Below are 21,383 nucleotides of genomic sequence, written 5' to 3'. Positions count from 1 at the left end.
GCAGCAGCTAGACATCGCTGCATGGAGGCCCATTACATAAACAAGAAGTCCCAGGGTCAAGACCAAGCTGAAGAAGTCCCTTCAGACCTCAGGTCTGCTGCTCAGCAACTTCTTTCCTCTGCACAGGACGGCTGTGTGGTATTGACACTTCCAGAGGAGCAAGAGGCCTCTTATTTACAGAAGCTGTTCTGGGTATCTCATGGTCTCATGGCCCTAACAGCCCTGGGAGGGGAGAAGTGTCAAGCAGGTGATGAAATACACCAAAATTTCAAACAAAACAAAACAAAAGCGATCTGAAGAAAGATGACAAGCCCTGCTTGAAATGTAACCTGGAGACCTTGTGACCCAAAGCCAAGAGACCACCTCTCCAGGGCTTTGAGGTAGACTGCCAAGAGCAAGGCTGTTCAGGAGCCACAAATGGTCACGCTGAGACTTTCTGCCCCAGCCTTGCTTATTTTCTCCCGTAACTTCCTACCTCAAAAATTCACATTGCAGGGAGTGGTCTGGATTTGTTCCCAGACAGTGGATTGAGACCGGCACAAAGACAGTCAAGGTGAAATGCTTATGGGACTTAGCAAGCTCTGAATCTCTCTCTGCTGTCCAGTTTATTTCATTGTTACCCACGTGTTGAGCTGCTCTGCTGATGGGGAGGATCAAGGAGCCTGAAACCCTCATCACTTGCTCAAGCTAAGCCAATAAGAGGCATTCTGCTGGCTACATTAAACCCTTATCAGATGTTTTGGCCAAATTAAGCTTCAATGCCCCATCTCCAGGGACACGGATTGAAAGGGCCAGCACTATTGGCATGGCAGCACCCTGTCCTCTCCAGCTTGTCTTCTCCGGCTGGCTCAGCAGCTCACTCCAAAGCACCTTCTGAGTTATCGCTGCATGGCTCAAGGACAGCACCCAGACACCATCTTGACAAGAGGTCTGCTATATGCATAAGGAACCTGTCTTTTTCTGTGTATTTCAACAAAACACATCAAACACATGGTCAGTCTTCAGGAGGTGCCATCACTTCTGCAGCCCGTCTCATGCTAAGCCTGCTAATGCCAACCAACCTCCTGGATGCAAACCAGCAAAGTCTGCGTGCAAGCTCTGAAACTCTGGCACGGGACATTTCTTTCTTTAAACACTTCCTTTTTAATGAAAGATTACCTCTACAATTAAAAAATTCCCCTGGTCAATGCTTTTCATCTCATTTGAAATTGTTTTTGTTTGTTTTTTGTTTTTCAGTATCACTGGAGAAAAAATAGTATTAGAGTTCTTTTCGGTTTTGTTTCTTTCTCCTGCTCTTTCAATCCTCTTCCTCCTTTTCACAGTGAAACGCCGGAGAATGAATCATGTCCCTGTGTGGGAGTTTTAACAAACCGTTTCATTTTTATCCTTCTTTCTTTCCTGTTGTCACTCCTCCTCTCCCCTGAACTTCCCCGAGCCGCCGAGCGGCAGCGTTGCAATCTGTCACGCGGACAGACGAAGCACGGCTGCAGCTCAGCGCACTGTCTGCCGAGAGGGTCAGAAGGGGCAGATCACTTAACACTACACCTGTTTTAAATAAATAATACAGGCGGTTTTGCTGGGTTCCTGGGAGGACATTTTCCCACCAGGATAAGCTCCGTGTATTGAACAAATTCGTGTCTTTAACTCGTTTGACTCTGGTTAGCTGCGTTGTACCAGGAGCTCCAGCAGTGCTGTTTGAGCTGGGGAAAAGCCAGGTGGAGCTTTGAGGCAGGTTTTGTGAGCGCCTTGAGCTTTCCCTCTCTGCAAGTTTCAGTCACAGATGCACTCGGTCGCAGATTTGCTGTTGAACAGCATGGTTTTAGTGCTAAAGGAAGGGGGGAAAAAAACCCTAAGAGGATCCATGAAATCTCAGAAAAATAAGAACTACGCTAAAGCTATAATAAACATTGTGGCGCACAAGCCAGCCTGGTGCTCCTGTAAGAGCTGCCAAAATAGGATTTTTTAGCCTTTTGGACTTTTTTTTCACCTCCTCCCCACCCCAAGCATAAGGTCCCTGGGCAACCAGCACCACAAACACAACCCTGCCCCGCGTTGGACACGGGCAGCATCGCACAGGAGACACCGACCAGCACCATCACCAGGGCTGGGACAAGAAGTGCCTTCCCATCCAGGCTGTGCAAGGGTGTGGAGCAGCTTAGCAAAGAAAAAACACATTAGAAGAGTTGCTTTCCAAATAACTTTACATTTTTTAAGAGTTCAAAAAAGTCCAAGAGCTCTGTTTAAGATGCCAAAAGAATTTTTTTGATTGAAAGCAGCAAATTGCTACAGGTCTTCCCTTAGCAGGAGCAAGGAACAACAATATCTGGGAAAAGTCTTCCACCAAGAGATCCATCGGCAGGAGCAGCAATATCCCAAGTGAGGTTTCTGCCCTGATTTGGACTGCCCAAGAGCCTCCACAGGGTCTCCTTCAGCCCCATCCAAGCCCAGACCCGTGACCACAGCAAAGGAGGACACTGCTCTGCAGGCTCCCATCAGCACCTCTCATATATTATTTTATTTGTTCTGTTGGCTTTCATTGAGAGTGAAAAAATTTAAAGCAATTATCTGTACAGGGGGAGCAGGTGGCTGGTTAGCTGGGTGGAGGATCGGCGACCACTCCGAGGAGGGTTAGAGGGGGTGATTTACAGCTGTACAAAGACATGACAATCCCACCGAGGAGGAGTGGAGGGTGGAGGACACCTCTCGAGCTCTCACGGACCCGGAGCAAAGGGGTGGGAGGCTGTGCGGGGACACGGGGGGGCAGACCCTTCTCAAGTGACCTGCAGGGGCGTCTCCAGCATCTCCATGAGGAAGGTGTCAATGGGGTGTCACCGATCAGCTTGAAGAAGAAGAGGTGCTCCAGGCACTTCAGCCCGATGGACCGCAACGCTGGCAGGCGCAGGAGGAGTTTGGCAAACCTGGAAGGAGGGGAGCGGTCAGAGGCGTGAGGAAGGTGCTGAGAGCACGGTCCTGCTTGTTTCTGAGCCTGTGCCAGGGGCCTGGGAGAGCAGAGCCTGAGTCCTCCCAAAAATGCCTTGTGGAGTCACAGTTAGACACCCCCGGGCAGATTACCATGGTTGAGCAGGGTGCAAAGGAAAAGGGGAGCTCTGTTTTTCCTTCCCTTGTGCTTCCAAGTAAAGACATAAGAATTTTTCTCCGTATGTGTAGAGGGAATATTCATCTTCCCCAAAATAATGTTGCATTTGTAAGTTCCAAAGGAAAAGCAAAACGAACAAAAAACCTGGATTCTCCCCCCAGACAGAGAGCTTGAACTAGTGACTTATATCTCCACTGTGCCATTAAAACATGTCCTGAAACAGCCTTCAAAAATCCTCCCCCATTTCTCCGACAGTGCCTCTGCCTCCTGTTTTGGGGTGTAGCGGGAGGCTGCTCCCCCCTTCCCTTCCCGATCGCAGGAACCCGGCCAGAGCTCAGCACCACAGGAGGTGCCACGGGTGCAGCGCTCGCCCGGGGCACAGGGGCCGGATCCAGCCACCGGCGCTTCGGTGGCGCGGCCAGCAGAGGGTGGGATCGGATCGAGAAGGAGGAGAAGGGCTTCTCCCAGGCGTCCCCAAGGCTCCAGCTCAGCATCGGGGAGCCTCAGCCTCTCCCCTGCACCAGCCTCCCTCTCCAGGGTGGGTACTGGGGTGAGCAGGGAAGCAGCTGGCAGCGGAGCCGCGCGCTGCTTTCTGCAGGATGCCCTCAGTGCAATCCAAGCGTTCATGGAGTACGGGAGTGGGAAAAGTTCTGGGGACGGTCCTACGTTTGTCCAAACTTGGGAGTCCCCAGGTTCAAAAGGGACGTCCCCATGCCCCACAGGACCCATCGAGTGGCGTTTACGACCTTCCACGTGCCCTCTGCTGACCCAGCCCCAGGCTGGAGGGCCGCGCTGCCCGCTGGGGACACTCACCGCCCTGGCTGCTCGGGGTACTTCTGCTTCGTGTAGGCTTCCAGCGTGGCGTAGACCTTCTCCCGCAGCGATTCCACTTCTGAGGGGCTGGACAAGCCCTTGGCATCTGGACAAGAGAGAGCTCTGATGGAGGGGAAGTCACTGCAGAGACCTTTCTGCTGCCACAGTGACCAGGTGCATGGGTGGGAGAAGATTCAGGCTCTCTTTAGGCAAGCACCCAGAGACTGGGGCAGAGCTGGGCACAGTCCTGATGCCCAGTGCCACAGCTCTCCTGCTCGGACCTGCAGAAGCCTGGAGCCTTGTCTTTTCACAGGGAATTTTCCCTCCCCTGGCCCAGCACAGAGGGTAAGTCACTGCTGGCAGCCCTTGGCATGCAGGGGATGAACACCTCATGGCAGCCCCACAGCTTACCTGGATTAAACAGGACAATGGCTCGCAGGCAGCCCAGCTCTGACTTATCCATCTGCATGTCCTTCATTTTGGGACACCAGCTCTGTCAACACCCTGCATTTGGGGGACCACGGGTGGGCAGATCATCAGAGGGTTTGGACAGCAAGGCTAGGGACTGAAGAGTTTCTGGGATAGGCACTGGGAATTCCCCAATCCTTCTCTGCAGGGAGAGGCAGCAGTGAGGGACAGCAATGCCACACTGCTCTTTTACATACGCATCAGCAGCACCTGGGACCCAAGCATCAAATTCACCCCTGCTCTTGCTGTGCTCAGCACCTGGCCTCTGCACTCTTTGGATTTTTAAAGAGCAATTTGTGTTTGCTTGAGGAAAACCACATGGGTGTTTCTCCACATTTCACTCCGCGAAACGTGGCCAGTTGTGTAAGAGTAGTAACACAGCACCCTGCCAGGCTGTGAGCAGACGTGGCACAGACAATCCCCGTGGCTGTTACATGAGCAAATTCTGCAAGCTGCAGCTTAAGGCTCTGCTGGCTAAAGCTCTTGCTGATCAGTATTAGCTCTAGATCCAGTTACGGCAAAAGGTTCAAGCTGCAGGGGAGGGCAGAGAGGCATTCCTCCCCCTGCAGAAACACACACCCAAACGAGATGATGATTCTGCAGCTGCAAAATCCCTTCCCAAGGTGCTTTCAACCCTTTCTTGTTTTTTTTTTGTTGTTTGTTTGTTTTAAGCCAGTTGAGCATCTCCTCCTCATTCTACCTAATTTCTGCCCCAAGTCTCCATGGGTTTTCTCTAGCTCTCGCTAGAAGAACGTGCTTCCCTTTCAGAGGGGAGACACATTGCTGCTGGGGGTGACAAACTGGCCACATACCTGTCGAAGATGGAACCCACACCAGCACTGTGAGCGCTGCTACGGTGCACATGCAAGCCCGTGGCCAGGAGGATGCCATCCTGCACCGACACGGAGCGGTGGGAGAAAGAGGCGATGAGCAGTTCGTTCCAGCCTGGGAGAGGAGGGACAGGGAGGTGTGTGGGACACAAGAGGGCAGGTGCCAGCAAAGCATCAGTCCCACATGGAGTGGGGAGCTGGTCTCTGCCCACTGGCTCCACCATCAGGTTCCCAGTGCTCCATCTAGTTTTTGCCAAACACCCATCCTGGCCCTGCTCACCCTGTGAGCTCAGGGTCTCCCATTCTCATGGACTCTCAGAGTCCAGAGGAAGGATGGGGATAACAGGAAAAGCCCCAGAGGCCACACCTCGGGGACATTACCTGCCCGGAGGAGGATGACTTGGTCCTCCAGCGTCAGGTCAGAGAAGTGGGGGATGCGCTTGGCCCACTCCACAAGCGTGAAGAGCTGCTTGTCAGCGGCGTGGCAGATGTTGGTGACGGGGTCGTTCGTTCTGACGGAGCGGCGGCATCCAAGGGAAGGAGCAGAGGAAGAGGGGAGAATTGATCAATGTAAACTCACTGATAGTCATCAGCAACACGGCACGCAGCATCAAATCCAGTTAGCAATACTCAAAGTAAATCACAAGTAAAACGATCAATCACAATTTCAGCTGTGGTGCTTTTGGAATAGAGGAGATTTTTTTTTTTTTAATTATCATCATCTCTTATCAGCCAAATTAAGAGGTTGCTAGACATTTCTGTTTTTTCTCTGTTCTTCACAAGGCAAGTTCTGTACGGCCGGGCTGGAGTCCTGCTCCCCAGGGCACATCTCAAGCCATCCGACAGACACAAACAGCAGTTTTACCCAAACCCAGTGAAACCAAAGCAGTGAACCCACTGTGTCCAGCTCCACCTCAGCCTCGGTTGCTGGGGCAGACAATCTGTGCCCAGGGCTGTGCAGGCACGGAGGACAGCACTTGGCACCAGCTCTCTGGCATCCAGCTGTTGCCCTATCTACTCCTTGAAACCACAGAGGGAACTGGAAAAAAATCTTGCAAAAACATACAGACTGTTTTATAGCAGTCATTCAGAGTAGCTTTAAAACAATCAGTGGTTTTTAGATGTTGCAAAGAAAAAGCATCTTGCAAAATGCTAGCATCGGGTTTGTCCTTTCAAATCACACCTCAAATGCTCTCATCTCAAGATGTGAGTGACTTACTGAAACCACACGGAGCCCCTTACTGAGCTCTCTGGGTTGACGTCGCTGTACGCCTCCGTCTTGGGTTCGACTGCAGCTCCGCTTCCAGGATCCTCTCCACGGGCATGTCCTCACTGCCGCTGCTTGTGGACTCAGCTTCATTTTCGCTCCGCTCCCTGCTCCTCTGCCTCTCCTCCTGCACAGCTGGAGGACAGAAAAGCATCTCTTTACACCCAGACAACACTTACCTGCTTGCTTTGGTTTCCTTTTTCCTCTGGAAAGAAGGTTGAGAAACCCTTCTAATAGGGGGAGCTAGGGGGAGAACTGAAAATAGACAGATATTTCAGGGTGCCCCTCTCACCCCCCAATAACTTTGGGGTTGCTGCACTCCAGTGGCCTCCAAACTTGGCAAAAGGCAGTGAGTGACTTCCAAGCTCCATCAGAGAGGAAAGAGGAGTTCATGCCTCCAGATGGCAGCCTGGACTCAGCCGTCTCTGGATGCTGGAGGAGGCAGGAGGGCCCCCAGCACCCAGCTGCTGGGGTTTGCTGCATGCCCAAGTCCTGACCCAAGCTGAGGCCTCCAGCTGCACAAGGGGGCACGGGGCTGAGCAGGAATTCCTCCTGCTGCAAACTTGGATCCCTCCTTCTCTTCTACCATCTACGTTTTCCAAAATATCTGCCAATAGGAGAAACAGAACCACTGAAATTCTCTACGGATCTCAGCTGTTAACCCTGAGGGCTGCTGGGTGTATGAAGAACAGGTCAGTGTAGGATGTGCATACTGGCATGCCAAGCCTCGTGCTCAGTACAACATTCCTGGGTACACGTTTTTGTTTGAGGAATCCCAAAGGGAAACATGGAAACCTTGCTTAAAAAAGGAAAAAAAAATCAAGTGACCAACATTTTAGCTTATTGCTGGGGAGAAGTGTCCCAGAAGAGCAGCCCACTGGCACCACTCCTGCACAAGATTGCACAGCGCCAACCAGGCAGCACAGCCCCTAAAGGACAAGTAGGCGGCTGGCCGGTCTCAGATAACCCGTGATGAGCTGTAGGCATTTTATCACTTCAGGTGTATAAGGTTCAGTGGGGGAGAAGCTGGATGCAAAGCTGGACCCTTATACAGAGATTCAGCACCTTAATGACTTCCCCAGCCTTAGCTGTGCATCGGGCAGTCAGTAGCCAGAGAAGTAGGGAAAACCACTTACCGTGAGACTAAGAGATAAAAGGGACTTTTATCCATTTTAATCCAGGAGAGGGGACCTGCAGCAGGGGAAACTGAGGAAGGGACCAGCTCTGCAAGCCCACAGCAAGCCCTAGGGCTGCCTGAGAACTCGATTCCTGTTCTCTCAGTTAGGTAACCACTGCTGGAAGAAGGGCGGGCAGTGTGGGACACGTGTGTTAGGAAAAAACATTTATCCTCCTTAGGCTAATGAACAGGAAGAAGCCAGGGAGGTGTTTCTAAAGTCCTCAAAATCGTACTGGAAGAAAAAGAATGCTTGGGAAACACCAGCCCCGTCGCCTGGCCTCTGAACTCACCCAGGACCCCTTGCTCCAGCTGCAACCTGCCCCCAGTTCCTGCAGCCCCCAGAAAGCCCCCGTCATTACTGCAGCCGAACAGCCACAACTGCAGCCCGGTACGGGTTTGTTCTCCCACTGCCCGTGTCCACCAGCAGCCTGGGGTTTCCATTTTCATGCTCTGTGAAAGGGAGCTGCATTGACCTCATGGTCCTCTGAGCCACTTTGCACCTAGCAGGAAGGGAGAGCTGTGCCTGAGATTAGGTTTTTGATTCCAGACTGGCATTTCACAGTCCCCTGCTGCCCTAAGTGCTCAGGGCAGCACGGCAGTGACCATGCTATGGGGAACAGGCTGAGGTTCAGCCTGTGCCTAGCATCACAGCTGCCTGCCCAGGCTTTGCCCTGCACTGGAGTGTTTTGTGTGCTGTCATGGGGACAGCGTGGCCTCCAAAAGGGACAGCTAAAGGATGCCCCTGCTAGCATCCAACCCTGGAGATAGCAGGGTTTTTTGCCTTGGAAAAAAAAGCAGCTTAAAAGCCACACTGGGGGGCACTACCTGACCTTACAGTCAATAGCCTGAGGAAGGAAGGGGAAAAAAAAATCACCCCCCATGAAGGTGAAGGACAAGATGTCCTGTGAGAGGTGACCTGCATAAGCACTGTGGGACACCAAGGACCAGCTCTGTGAGTCTGCAACTCTTGAAAGCCCCTTTCCTACATTACAGCAAGCCCTAAGGCTGCACGAACACCAGCGCTGCTGCCCTACATCCTCCTGCAGTATGCAGTAAAAATGGTGCTTCTTGCTCTGCCACGCAGAACCCAGGACAGCACGCCATGGGACCACATTGTCCCATCATGCCGCCAGCAGTGCTGCACGCCAGACTGGCCTGAAGGCACAAAGTACGTGTGTAAGGAGGATTTTTACCTTCCCTCTTCATCCCCATGGCGAGGCACTTCTGATAGCGGCAGTATTGGCAGCGATTGCGCTGGCGCTTGTCTATGAGGCAGTCTTTGTTGTCCCGGCAGGTGTAGATCAGGTCCTTCCGGATCGTCCTCTTGAAGAAGCCCTTGCAGCCCTCACAGCTGTACACCCCGTAGTGCTTCCCTGGGGAGGCAAGGACAGGCTGTGAGCAGGCAGGCATCCCTCCTTCCCTACAGTGTGGAGGAACTCAAACCAACCCCAAAACATGAGTGAAGAGGCTGCAGGGTGCGACCTTGGCAGGTCTGGCTTGGCTCTAGCAGCTCTTAGCAGGAATAATGACTTATCACTTTCTTGTGGTAAGGAAAGACCGCATCCACCTCCTCCCCAAGGGAGGAATGCAGAGCCACTTCTTAGCTAAGGTTCAAGTGCAGAAAATCTATAGGTAGCAAACAGGGTACATGGACATTGTGGAGTTCACCAGGCTGCAGGAATCTGGGGCAGGAGGGAAAAGCAAGGCACAGCCACAGCCCAGATAACGCAAGGCACAGGTAAACAAGAACACAGTGATTTTGTGTTTTACCTTTGATAAACAGGCACAAGGTGTGAAATGAGATGATACACAGAGAAGAGCCTGTTTTTTGGGGTTGCTCTCTTTTGTGCACAGCACAAAAGCGGGCAGCCTGCCCTTAGGTAAGCCAGACCAGCTACAAATCCTGCAACACCAGCACAGCCTCAGCAAGAGGCTGTAGCACTCACCCCTGCACAAGCCCCACTCCAGAGCATCAGGGGAGTTTTCATTGCACAAGCCTTCCATGAGGAATAAAACCTCCTACCTGAGGACCTGTCCCCACAGATGGCACAGATGTGTTGGCTAAGGAACCTGGGCTTGTAGATGAATAATTCATGTTCCCCATCCCTGTGAGACCTGGCAGGGGCTTGACATCCTCCGAGCTGCTGACGTTGTTGAGACGTTGAGCTGCAGAAGCAGAAGAAAACACATTGAGAGGGCTGAGCTCCATATCCTAGTGAAACCATCCCCATATTGAGCCCTCCCTCCCTGCCCAGGCTGGGCTCATCCCAAAGCTCATCCCCAGCCCCAGGTTGCCTGGAGCAGACTGACATCCTCCAGTGAATCCAGCTGGAGGGATTTAAGCAGAAGCTGGGTAGCAGAGATCACCTCCCACACCGCCCTGATGCTGTAACCGAAAGACAGCAGTAAGCAGAGCTGGAAAAGGGCAAACAGCAACCCTCAGCTGCTCAGTTACAGCCTCCAAGCGACAGTGCTGGTGGGATCCTGCCTGCTTCATTAGGGGATGCTGGTCACCAGCTGCCTGGGGCCTCCAGCACCAACTGCTTAGTAAGGAAGAGATCTGCAGCCAGGTGATTTGTTGCAATTCAACCTGCATGGCTGGGGAGGCTGTAACGATGTTAATAACAATAATGTGTGCTAAATGGGGGTAGCTTCCCTGCCTTGTGACATGCAAATCTGCATAAACACGTGAAAACACAGCAATCACAGTTGCTCTCTAGGACTCAGGTTCCCAAACTCAGTAACAGACCGGCGATCAGAGCACATTTGGGGTTGCCAGATCAAAAAAAGGAGCGAGCTAAGCATCTAAAATGTGCTGCAGCGAGACGCAGGCGAAGGGCCCAGAGCTCCCAGCTCGGATCCCCTGGAGCTACTCGTGGCTGCTGCAAGTTAAAGGTTACAAACTGACATCGATCAGAGACCAAAGCCCGATGTTGCCCAGGGCTTCCTTTTATTGCTATTTGCTCTAGAGCCGTTGTCGGCAGGGCAGCGAGGATTAAGGGCCATTGAGCACGTCTTGTCAAAAGCTGCCCGGGCAGAGCAACATCTCTCCAAAACCATCGGCAGATCATCTTTCCCATCACCATGCTTTGAGGGATGGTTTCTTCATCACTGAGCTTGTTTTTAACAGTCACCACAATTTGTCAGCTAAATTTCTGCTTCCTAGCAAGAGTGCAGAAGCAGGGAGAGAAAACAGGGCTTGGGATGAAAGTCGAGCTACACCTCTAGTGAGTCTTCAGAGTAACTAAACCACCTGGTTTTATACCACTCCTTGCAGGTTATCCATTTGTTCCAAGAAACCGTCCATTTCCCATGAAAAAGTATAATAACCTCCACAGGGAATTTCAGCTTAGAACAAGGAGAGTTGGTCCCATCGAGATTTTTGGACCTGTCATTAGCTAAATAAAAATAAGAGGTCTGTCCTCATCTTCTCTCACTGCTGGCCCTTCATTTTCAAAGCTTCAGAGGTCTGATGGCATTGAAAATACAAGTTACCAAGCAAAAATTATCACGTTAGGAGCCAGCTTGTTTTCTCCCACTGAAAAATAGGACTCTACAGAAAAATATTGCCCTGGGTAACAAAGGTTTGCTGTCCCCAACAGAGACCCAACCCAGACAATGGGCAGCTGTAAATCCATATGATCCAAAGCCCAAACTTGGAGCAAGGAAAGGATTATACAAACCTTTCCTCCCCTCCCAGTAACCACACAAATTTAAAAAAAAAAAAAAAAAAAAACTCTGCAAACTTCTTGCCAAGATGCTGAGGCAGGAGGAACTTTTTATGGTTTAAAATATTACTCAGAGCTCAGGTATCACCTTTGCTTTCACTTTGGCTGCACTTCCAAACAATAAGAGGGTGCACATCGGGGGAGAAGTGGGGCAGTTTTAGCCAGTGTCTTTGGAGCTTGAGTCCTGCAGGTTAAGTGCAATCATGTATGATATTTGGGACAACTGCTTGAACCCAAATCCATTAGCAGCCTCCCTGCCGAATCCCCAAGGCCCAGCTGTCTCCTTGCATTAGAGGCAACACAAGTGAAACACTCCTCGAAGCTGGTAGCTTGGCGCAGTGCCTGGATTGGGGAAACTGCCTCCTGGAGCATCCCCTGCCCCAAAGGAAAGGGTCTCTGTACAGCCAGCATTGCCACCAGCTCCAGCACCACCAAGTACCTGCTCAGGGTGCCACGGGCACAAGTATTGCCAGAGCATTTCAGCACATGAGCAAAATCCCACACTGCCACCTGACCGAGGTGGTGGTGGGCTCTTGGCAGCTTGTTCCTGCCCCTGCCCTGCCCAGGCACCCCATAAGGGTCCCCCCTAGCTCTGGGGGACACCGACCCCAGCCACAGGGATCCCCCCCTTGTCTGGAGGGGAAACCTCAGCATCTGAGTGAGCTCAGACAGTAAGGACAGGAGTGCTTTGTTTTTCTTCAGGCAAGTTTACATGCAGCCCAGAGTACGCGGCCGGCATTTAGCATCAATATTTGTCTCTCTAGAAAGTCTAGCTCCTTCCCATAGAGTGAAACGAAGCAGATGCCCTTTTGCAGGAGGAATGAGAATGACTATTTCCATTTACAATACATGTATGTGTATTTCCACTCGTAATAATTATTCACGTGCCAATAGATGCAGTGGTGGGGATCAGAAATTGGGATTAGCTCTCTCCCCTCACTGTGCAGGGTATTTGGAAATGTAGACAGGAATCTTCTGTGTCTGTGCCAGGGGGATTTATGCAGGAAGACTCATGTGCTTATTGTCCTTTACATCCAATCTCCATAAGTGGCCAAAGCACACCAAGGACTCCCCACCAGCCCACCCACGCCAGTCTCTGAGCACCCCAAACTGGTGCAAAGGCAGCGAGCACCTCTGCCTACCTGTGGGCCGGTGTGTGTCACGAAATTCATGCCCGGGGCCGAGGACAGAGCGACGGGATGCGAGCCAATGGAGGACGCGATGACCCTGTACGGCGAGCCCAGCGCGCCCACCGGAGACCCGATGGCGTTCATGGGGGACGGCAGCACCCGGGAGGCATTCGTGGGAGCCTCGAGGTAGTTGTGGTGCCCGTCCACCGTGCTGCCCGCGGAGAGGCTCGACACTGGGCTCACGGACGTGGGGCTGGCGTGAACAGGGGAATCTGCGGGAGAGGCAGAGATGAGGGACACGATGGATGAGCCTGGCTGTGCAGAGATCCACTGCCCTGACTCGGTCGCATCAGCTTAGATGCTGGCCGAGGCTCAACACCGGCCAGCAAACGTGCCTTATTATATAAAGGGAAAGAGCAAAACATTGCTTATGGTACAGGAAATAGGGTTATATACAGCAACAAAACATATTATGAAGATAATATTTAATAATCAAATCTCCATTCGCTGCTTCAGTGCCTCGGCTGACTTGGAACAAGGCACCGCTGCTGCCTGCCTCTGGCTGGTTTTCTATTCCCTGAGGTCCCATGTCTGTTGGGAAGCCAGCTCTGGAGACAGCATGCAGTTAATGCCATGATATCCCCACCAACCAGGCTGGAAACCCCAAATGCTCCCTGGGACACTCCCTTGCTTCCCGTGATGGCTCTGCTTCCCGTGATGGCTCACAGTGTCACGCCCTGCAGGCTCCTCTTCCTTTCCCCATGGCTCAGCACCTTACCCCCCCCCCCCCCATGTACCTCCCCACCATGCTATTTCACACCTTCCTCCTGCTCCTCTTCGAGATGCCTCATCAGGCTTTGGGATCCATTAACCATACAACCCACAAAATGCCAAGCTCCAGCTCAGCAGTTCTGCCCGTAACTATCTAGCAGTGCAGACGATAAGGCAAGGCACCCAAAAGAGTTTTTATCCATTGTTTGTCCTTACTTATTGGTACAAGAGGGAGCAGACAGAGGCTGTGACCACACAGACAGCCCTGGGCAGACGGCCTCACAGCCACGAGGAAAGAGGGACAGTGAGCACATGGCCAAACTGAGTCACGCAGTAGCCCTGCAAGAGCAATCTGCCCCTGAACCCTGCTGAGGAGGAGGCAGCATAGAAAAACCACACAGCCTTCATCGTTGGCACTTCAGGGCAGGCTCTGAGGCTGAGCTTCTCAGCCAGGGGCTAAACTCTGTGTTCAACAGGACCAACCTCACAGCTTCGAGAGAGTGTCTGGGCACCAAATGCCTACCGGCCTCGGTGGGTTATGTATCTAGTTGCACTTTAAGGATTTATGTATGACCTTTTTTTTTTTCCCCCTTCCCTAGAATTTAGCAACCCCGGTTAGCATTAGCTGTCATTAACATTTCAATGAACCATTGTTTCTCTGTTGGCTTTTCAAAACAGGAGACCATTCCCCGGAGCAGCAAGGCAGAGATGTTGTGTGGGAAGGTCACACAGCTGGTTTTCCATGGCTGGCACAGAGGATGCTTGCTCTCGTTGTGTTTGCAAGTAAGGCAGAGGTTTGGTGGTTCCTCCCCCCCCAATATTATTGCAAAGTTATTTACGTGACAGCGTTTGTTATTTTACCTGAAGTAACAATCAAATCTGATTCAAAAGGAAGATGCACAATAAAGACGGGAAAAGGTCAGCTTGCTGAATAACATTAAAGACATTTGTCAGAGTCAAGGAGGACTCGATCCGCTGTTATCAACCCACTTCAGACTTAATTCTGCAGAGGGAGGGGGAGAAAAGGTCTTTGTCAATTCTTGCTTTGGCTTTTTGGATCGATCCTCCCAGTGGGAAAGCAACGTGTGGCAAGAGGAAGACAGCATAACAACAGAGCCCCAGAGGCAGCATGGAGGTCTGGAGGCAGCCCCAGGGCACACGGTTCAACCCTGCCACTGGAGGACATGCCCCAAGTCCCCCTGCGACCACCGTGGGGACAGCAGCACGTGCAGCCTGGGTTGTTAGTCAACAGCAAAACTCCTACCTTGGAGTGGCTTCCATGTAACGAAGCCTTTCACCTAGAGACAGCTGCCAGGAGAGCCTTTGGCGGGGGGCAGAAGACGTGCTGCTCACTTATCCTCCACCTCACCTAGCACCTGACTCTGAGGCACCTTGGTTGTTCCTTGGGACTTGAGAGGAGCATCCTGACCTGTGCCATCAACAGCTTCAGAGAAATGGGCACATATTTCTCATCGCCTCCAAGTAGTCTGGTTCCAGAGCGTGTAGTCCTCCCCAGCATCAGGCTTATAAATAAATTAATTTTTATGTCACTTTAAACAATGAGATAACAGCATTACCTTTTAGGATTCTTCAGCTTGGGAGAATAAGCCACCGAAGGGGGTTTGGGCAGAAGTCTGTCACAGCAGAACAGCTAAGGAGAAGAGGGATGTTTCTTCATCCTTTTCCATAACACAGAAAAGGGCATCTTTTAAAGTACAGTGCAGAAGATGTAAGCCAATAAGAAAAGCCCCCCAGGTGAGATATTTTACCTGTGTACACTTACACCAGACCTAACAGAAACGCTGCCGCTACTAAGTTTCCCTATTAGGAAGGCTCCAATCTTCAGAAAGACATGGTGATCCAGGATTTTCTTCAACTTCCAGTCCCTCCCCAGGATAAGGGCATCAAGTCAGTCCCCAGGGGAGCCAAACTGCTCCCGTGTGCACCCTCCTTCACCAGGAAAACTCTCAGAGCACTCCAGCCTGGGAATGAGCGCCTGGGAGGGACATGGGGTGCGACTGCAAGGCTCTGCACCATGTGCGCAGGACAGGACATGCCAAGGCATCCTTGAAAGTGGGGTTACTTACTCCCTGAGGTGAGCACCCTCAAAGCTGTTTCAATCCAAAGGAGCCAGACTAGCTTGGACAGAGCAGAGACTGCACGTCTTGTTGATTCAGGCAGAAAATGGCTTGGAAAGATTAAATGAGATGTTCTGCAGGAAAATATCATTTGTGTCACGCATCTTCCAACAGACAGTGACCTGAACATCTCGCAGGGACTTTCCTCAAGGTATTTTCTTCCATCGCTGGGGGATGAACAGAAGCATCCGAGATGCTCCGCAGCAGGGATGTGGCCCTAGGATGGCGCAGGGGAACCGTGGAGCCAGAAGCCAGCCCCAAGAGCCAGCCAGGGCCGCCTCCGCCTCTCTGGCAGCGCTGGGCACAGGTGACATTTACACAGGCCTGCAGCCCATCCGTCAGGTAATGCGAGGTGACAAGCGGGGCCAGGGACTCGGCCGGCTGCGGCAGGGCCCTGCACAGCCAAGGGGAGGAGAGGGCTCTGCTCCCAGCCAGGCTGGCGCAGCCCAGTGCCAGTGTCCAGAGGACCCAGTGCCTCGATCAACCCATCACAAGCTCTCTTGTATGCCCCCCACACACACACCAGCCTTCTCTTTGTAGGAAAGAGAGTTTAAAAATAAAAGGGAGCGAGTTTCTGCGTGCTCTGCTGCTTCCAGCTGCCTCTGCGAGCACAGCACAGGTGCAGAGAGAAGCCAGGGGTTGGGTGCACCCTATTGCTGCAGCAGTCGGGGTAAGATCATATGAAATTATTGACGACTCTGCTGGCATTAGAAAGAAACAAGAAGAGACCCCAGGAACTATGCAGCTCTCTGCATTTTAATAACGTTGCCCTTGAGCAAGAGCATTGCGTTCACCACCTAATGGCCACTGAAAGCAAGCAGGCACATGACAAAGCTCTGATTCTCCACTTCAATCTGGGTTTTATCTCCACCACAGCAAAATCCCAGCCCAGGATGGGAATCTTGCACGACCAGCCTCACGTAATTGGGAGTACAGGACCGCCATCTCCATCAGAGCACAGGTACAGGTGCCTGGCAGCTGCAGAGCACAAAGCCCCAGGTCCCCCCCACCGCTGCTGAGCAGCCAGGGCTCAGCTAACACAGCTGAGCTGGCCCAGGGCCAGCACTGGCTCCATGATGCCAGCTTGGACATCCCTTTGCCATGAGCACTTCCCAGGGGAAAAACTGGACCGTGCCTGAAAGGGAAGACAAGCTGCAAGAGCACGAGTGACCACAGGTACTTCAGTAGAGGCAGTAGGAAGAGAAGCGCCCAGCCTGCAACCCATAAAGATGTCCTGGTTTTCACCCAAATAATGGCAGGAGACACCAATCTCACCAATTACATTAGAGAAAAAGTGGAAAGAGAACACAGACTAGAAACATCCAAGCCTAGATGATCATCTCTAGATGATCCCACTTCCAGCCTTTACAGTTGTTTTTGCTAGTTTGGCAGGCGTCAGAGAACCAAGAACTGGAGCAAACTCTTCAAATAACGAACATGCCTGTGCTTCTGGGGTCTCAGGTATGCACAAAAAGGGTTCATTTTGTTGGCATGAAGGATTAAGGTGTGAGCTGTGCTGCCTGACACGATGACTAGCAGAACTTTGCAGGTACCTCCTCCTCTGCAGATCCGAGCACCGGGCAGAGGCGTGCAGGGAATGGCTTCAGCAGAGGAGTGGGAGGCACAGCCAGGCAGGCAGCTCATCCTTGGAGACAGCCTTTGTGGGGAAATACCTGCGAGGAACGCTCCTGAAATTGGACGCAGTTGTGTAGCAAGGACTACGAGTTAATTAGAATAAAAGTTTTGCTGCTATGATTGCATATTTTTTCAATACATGTAAGCTAACCCAAGAAACTATCCCCTTTCTGGTGATATTTTTAACTGTCCAAGCAGGTTTCCACGGGCAGTAGATCCACACGTTAATATCCTACAGAAAGGTTACTGGTTTTGCCTCGCTTTTAAGGTCCAGTAACCTCTGTGCTTCCACCTGCCCACTCAACTCTGCGAGTAGATAAATAACGCAGCCTTCCCCTGACAGCTGACATCAGAGAGGAGCAAACATTTTTGGAGGTGAGCAGGGGCTTCCGCAACGGGGACTTGCACAGGGCTGGAGATGAGCAAGCAAGAGAAGGTTTCCCTCTGGCAGCGGGAAAGAGCTGTCACCTCTCCTCTCAGACAGTGCACATGGCTCCTGTGCTGCCTCTGCAAGCCAAGGCCACCCAAAACCTGATCCACGAGGAGTAGTGGGCTGGAAGCACGAGACTTTCACCTGGCTTGGTCCAAATTCTGCATCGGATGCTGGTTTGAGATCTTGGGCTGATTTGATTGAAATTGGACAAGGTATCTCTATGGCAATGGTGATCTTACCAATCAAAGAATCCCTTAGCAACTGCTTGTCAGGTAGTTAAAATAAAGACCGCATGCCAAATTCACCACCACCTACCCCTACAGGTATCACTTCCCCCTGGTGACAACAGTAAGGCACAAGAGTTATATAAAAGTTTCCCATTCACAAAGAAAAAAAGTCACTGAATTTGAGGCCTGAAGGATTTTTTGTGATTGTCTGATCAGATTTCTCACTGGGATCTCCAGCACAGCATCCACCAGGGACAAAACATACACACAGATCCAGGGACAAAACATACACACAGTGGTCTTTGAGCTCCTGGAGAAGCTACAGGTCCCCATCAGAAAGCACCCCATGGGCTGCAGAGTCTTTGGCCCTGTGAAGGCAGGTGAAAGCAAGTCTCTCCCACTTTTAAAACAAAATCTCTATTTCACTGGCTGCAGGAGGTTGCCCCATCACTGGGTTTTCTCACACTTCTGTCCGTCGGGTCAGAGACCTCTCTGCCACCTTCACAAAAGCACTCTCACAGGTCTGGCCACGGCAAGCTGGGGCACCCAGAGGAGAAGCAGCCTGTGGCACAGACACCACGGGAAAAAAGGTGCCAGGCGGCCGGGCAGCAGCCCTGCTGCAGGCACAGCCTGGGCTTTCCTCTGCAGCTCCCCCAAACTCCCAGCCGACCCGGCCTAACCCCACTTCGCCTGGGAGAGCTGACAAGATCGCAGCCGGAGGTGGTGTGGCCACAGGCCAAGTTACATGAGTACTCATAAAAGAGACTTTGTGGAGGAGCCAAGTTAGTTCTTGTCCCCAACCAACTGTGCCAGAGTGCTTGGAGAGGGGATGGCCAGCGCAGCATCTTTCCTCGCCCTGGGAGCGAGGCGTCGGATGAAATGCATCCTTCTGGGGAACAAGACCATGGGTTGAAACCCTTTCCGTGTTCCTACAGCCCAGGCTGTGAAGGCAAATCCATCCGCCTTAGTGCGCATCCCCTGCTTTGGATGTGTGAGGGTGACTAACCTGAGCGCTGGCACTGCTGCTCTCTGCACTCCTTGGTAGCATTGCACAGTCCCGAGTCCTTTTCTCAGCACAAACCATGTGCTTCTGGGCAATGTGTGTGTCTGTTCCCTGACACAAACCTGGTGTTGTTCAGACATTTAGGATCATAGTGACGGTTATACGCACCATCAAAAATGCATATTTTATCTCTAAGTTCAATGTAGACGAAGTTAAAGCATACATAGCAGTCACTTAAATGCAAAAAAAAAGAAGGAAGCAAATACAGTTTTCGGAAGCCAGAGCTCCAACGGGGACACGGGAACCCTCCGGCTTTGAGGGGAGTGTGGATGTGAGCAGGGACCCCAGGTCTATATCACATCCAGGGAGCACAGGGCAGGCAAGAGACATGGTTTAAAGCAGCCCCAACAAAACTCAGCCAATGCTTTCCCATCTCTTGCCAGTGATTCACCAGCAGAAAACTCCTCTGGTTTTCTAAACCGAGCTAGACGCAGGTTAAAATACCACTTAAATGCACTTCTAACTGAAAGTTAAAGTCCCAATATATTGAACTGTCGGACAGATGTTGGATTGGTGCCCTAGTCTTCACTGGCGGAGCAGAAATACCTCTTCTTGCTACCAGCTCCTTTTCCCAGAAGCCTCCCGAATGCTCCGCTGAGCGCTGTGACCCCTGCCTCTACAGGGATCCGTGCCTGGTTCCTGCGAAGATCAGTCTGAATGTCTCCTTGTACATTCGTAATACTCAAGGAATTAAGCACAAATAACACTTCCATTGTTTCCCTCTTATTGCAGCAATAGGAGAGAGCTTGGCTTTGCTTTTCTTGTTCCTTAAGAACACCAGTGAGCAGTAGAATTTTTCCAACAAGAAGTCTGTTTTCTGCAGAAGCTGGCTAAGGACTTACTTTGGAAAGTCAAGCGCTTGTGAAACTCAGGGGTGACGATGCAATACCTATGGCTTTTATGGAGCTGTAGAATTACTGGAAGTGAGCATCCATTGCAAGAAAGAAAATTATACACGGTGGGAACATCCATGTGCAATCCAACGTCTGCACAAAGCTCACCTCCAGCAAAGAAATCCCACCCAGCAGCACCCAACAGCTCCTCAGCCCATTCTCCCTCCGCTTCCCCCACATTAGGGCAGGGGAAATAGCTTAATACCTTCAGATAAAGACAACAAGCGAGCCCTAGGAACTGCAGAGCCTGTTTCCCAAGAGCAGTTCTGGTTTCTGCACGGGGGCTGGCTGGCGTGCAGGGGACTGGTGCAGCCCCTAGCCCTGCAAGCGGGCGCAGCCCCCCGCACAGCCCCTTCTCCCTGCTCGCAGCCTCGTTTGGCAAACCCGAGGCAGCTCCTGGCGGTTACGGGGGGGATCTGTGTCCCAGGGGACAGTGCCACGATGCGGGCTGCTTTATGTCTAAAAGCATTTTTTTTTTCCCCCTCCAGTAACTTAATGAATAAAAATGCAATTGGAAAGGTAATTCATTGCTCTGCTCCTGCTCTTTGAAAGAATAGATCCAACTCACACACATCTCTCGAACACCAAACTTCAGAGCAGAGCCTGGCTTTGATTCAAGCCTGCCTGATTTCAGGCAGCTTGCTTTGGCCGTGCTGAAGTAAATCGCAGGACAACTTCAGTCACAAGCACACAGGCACCATAGGTTACCACCGCACGTGAGCTAGGCTAAACACATTTTAAAATTGCCTTTTCCCCCCCCGTACTCCTACAGCAGGATCAGTTTCTCCACCTAACCCACCGACTACAAACGCAAGGAGAATACTCACTGCCAAAGCCCACGGGAAACTTAATGAAGTGAGGATAATTCCCGTACATGGTGAATCTTCAGTTCATCTCTTGCCTTTCTAAACACAACCGCCTCCTCTCACTTCAAAGCTGCCCGGAGCGCGGCACAGCCCACCGGGGTCGGGACACGGCTCTGCAGGAGCGGGGGCTCTCGGGGGGCACTGGGGCAGCTGCCTCCTCCCGCGGCCTCATCCTCGCTTCACGCTGGCAGCAGCTGCTGGCTGGGATGAGATGGGCTCTTGTTCCCGGCGGCTCAGGGCTGGCTCCTGTCTTCGGCTGTCTCGGCTCCCTGTGAATTCACTGCAGAGCGTCCCGGTAGCATAATCGCCCGGCTAAGACACCGATGGATGCATACAGGCTCCGGTATAGATCAAAAATTGGGAGGCGGAGGGGAGGTTAAGTTGTTTAGGGGAGGAGCATCGTGGAGAAGGAGGCGGCTGTTTGCTTTTCCACCAGTCAAGACTCGATGCAGGTTATTAGTTATGCTAGCCCCAGCCATGTGGAGGTGTTTTCCAGGCACACGAAGGGACAGCCCTCGCTGGAGGGGCTGCTGTGCTGAGAACAGGAGCCCCCATACAGCTATCCAAGCGCTTTGGGGGCTGTGCAGGACGTGGAGCATCATGCTCCTGGCCATGCTCTGCTTTACCTGCACTCCTGGCATCGCGCTGTACAGTTGTGGTCACCCCTAGGAAACACTGGGTGGAGCTGGAAGGGGCAAAAACCCAAACCCCAAACCCAGTATGCACTGTGGCAAGCATCACGTGCAAATATCAGCCTCCTTGCTGCACCACGCAGGGCAGGGGCATCGCTCACAGCATCAAGCACCCAGGGGCTTGCTTTCTGGCACCCAAGTTAGGTGCAGGGTCC

The 21,383-nt window shown here is 52.0% G+C and overlaps 1 protein-coding gene across 1 annotated transcript; it reads right to left on the bottom strand.

Annotated features, from left to right (window-relative positions):
- Window positions 1–2,754: 2,754 nt before the first annotated feature.
- RXRG (retinoid X receptor gamma) lies at window positions 2,755–21,084 on the bottom strand. The gene is given in 14 exon segments (XM_040565779.1): window positions 2,755–2,821; window positions 2,824–2,918; window positions 3,911–4,016; window positions 4,322–4,391; window positions 4,393–4,414; window positions 5,191–5,323; window positions 5,590–5,720; window positions 6,452–6,503; window positions 6,506–6,610; window positions 8,846–9,025; window positions 9,676–9,711; window positions 9,714–9,818; window positions 12,507–12,782; window positions 20,498–21,084. Coding segments are annotated over 14 exon segments (1,410 nt in total). The 5' UTR covers window positions 20,547–21,084; the 3' UTR covers window positions 2,755–2,771.
- Window positions 21,085–21,383: the final 299 nt, after the last annotated feature.

Source organism: Cygnus olor, chromosome 8, assembly GCF_009769625.2.
Source record: "Cygnus olor isolate bCygOlo1 chromosome 8, bCygOlo1.pri.v2, whole genome shotgun sequence".
In the NCBI taxonomy this organism is placed as follows: Eukaryota; Metazoa; Chordata; class Aves; order Anseriformes; family Anatidae; genus Cygnus; species Cygnus olor.
Note: the sequence above shows the minus strand (reverse complement) of the source record. Positions and strands in the feature narration are given on the sequence as shown.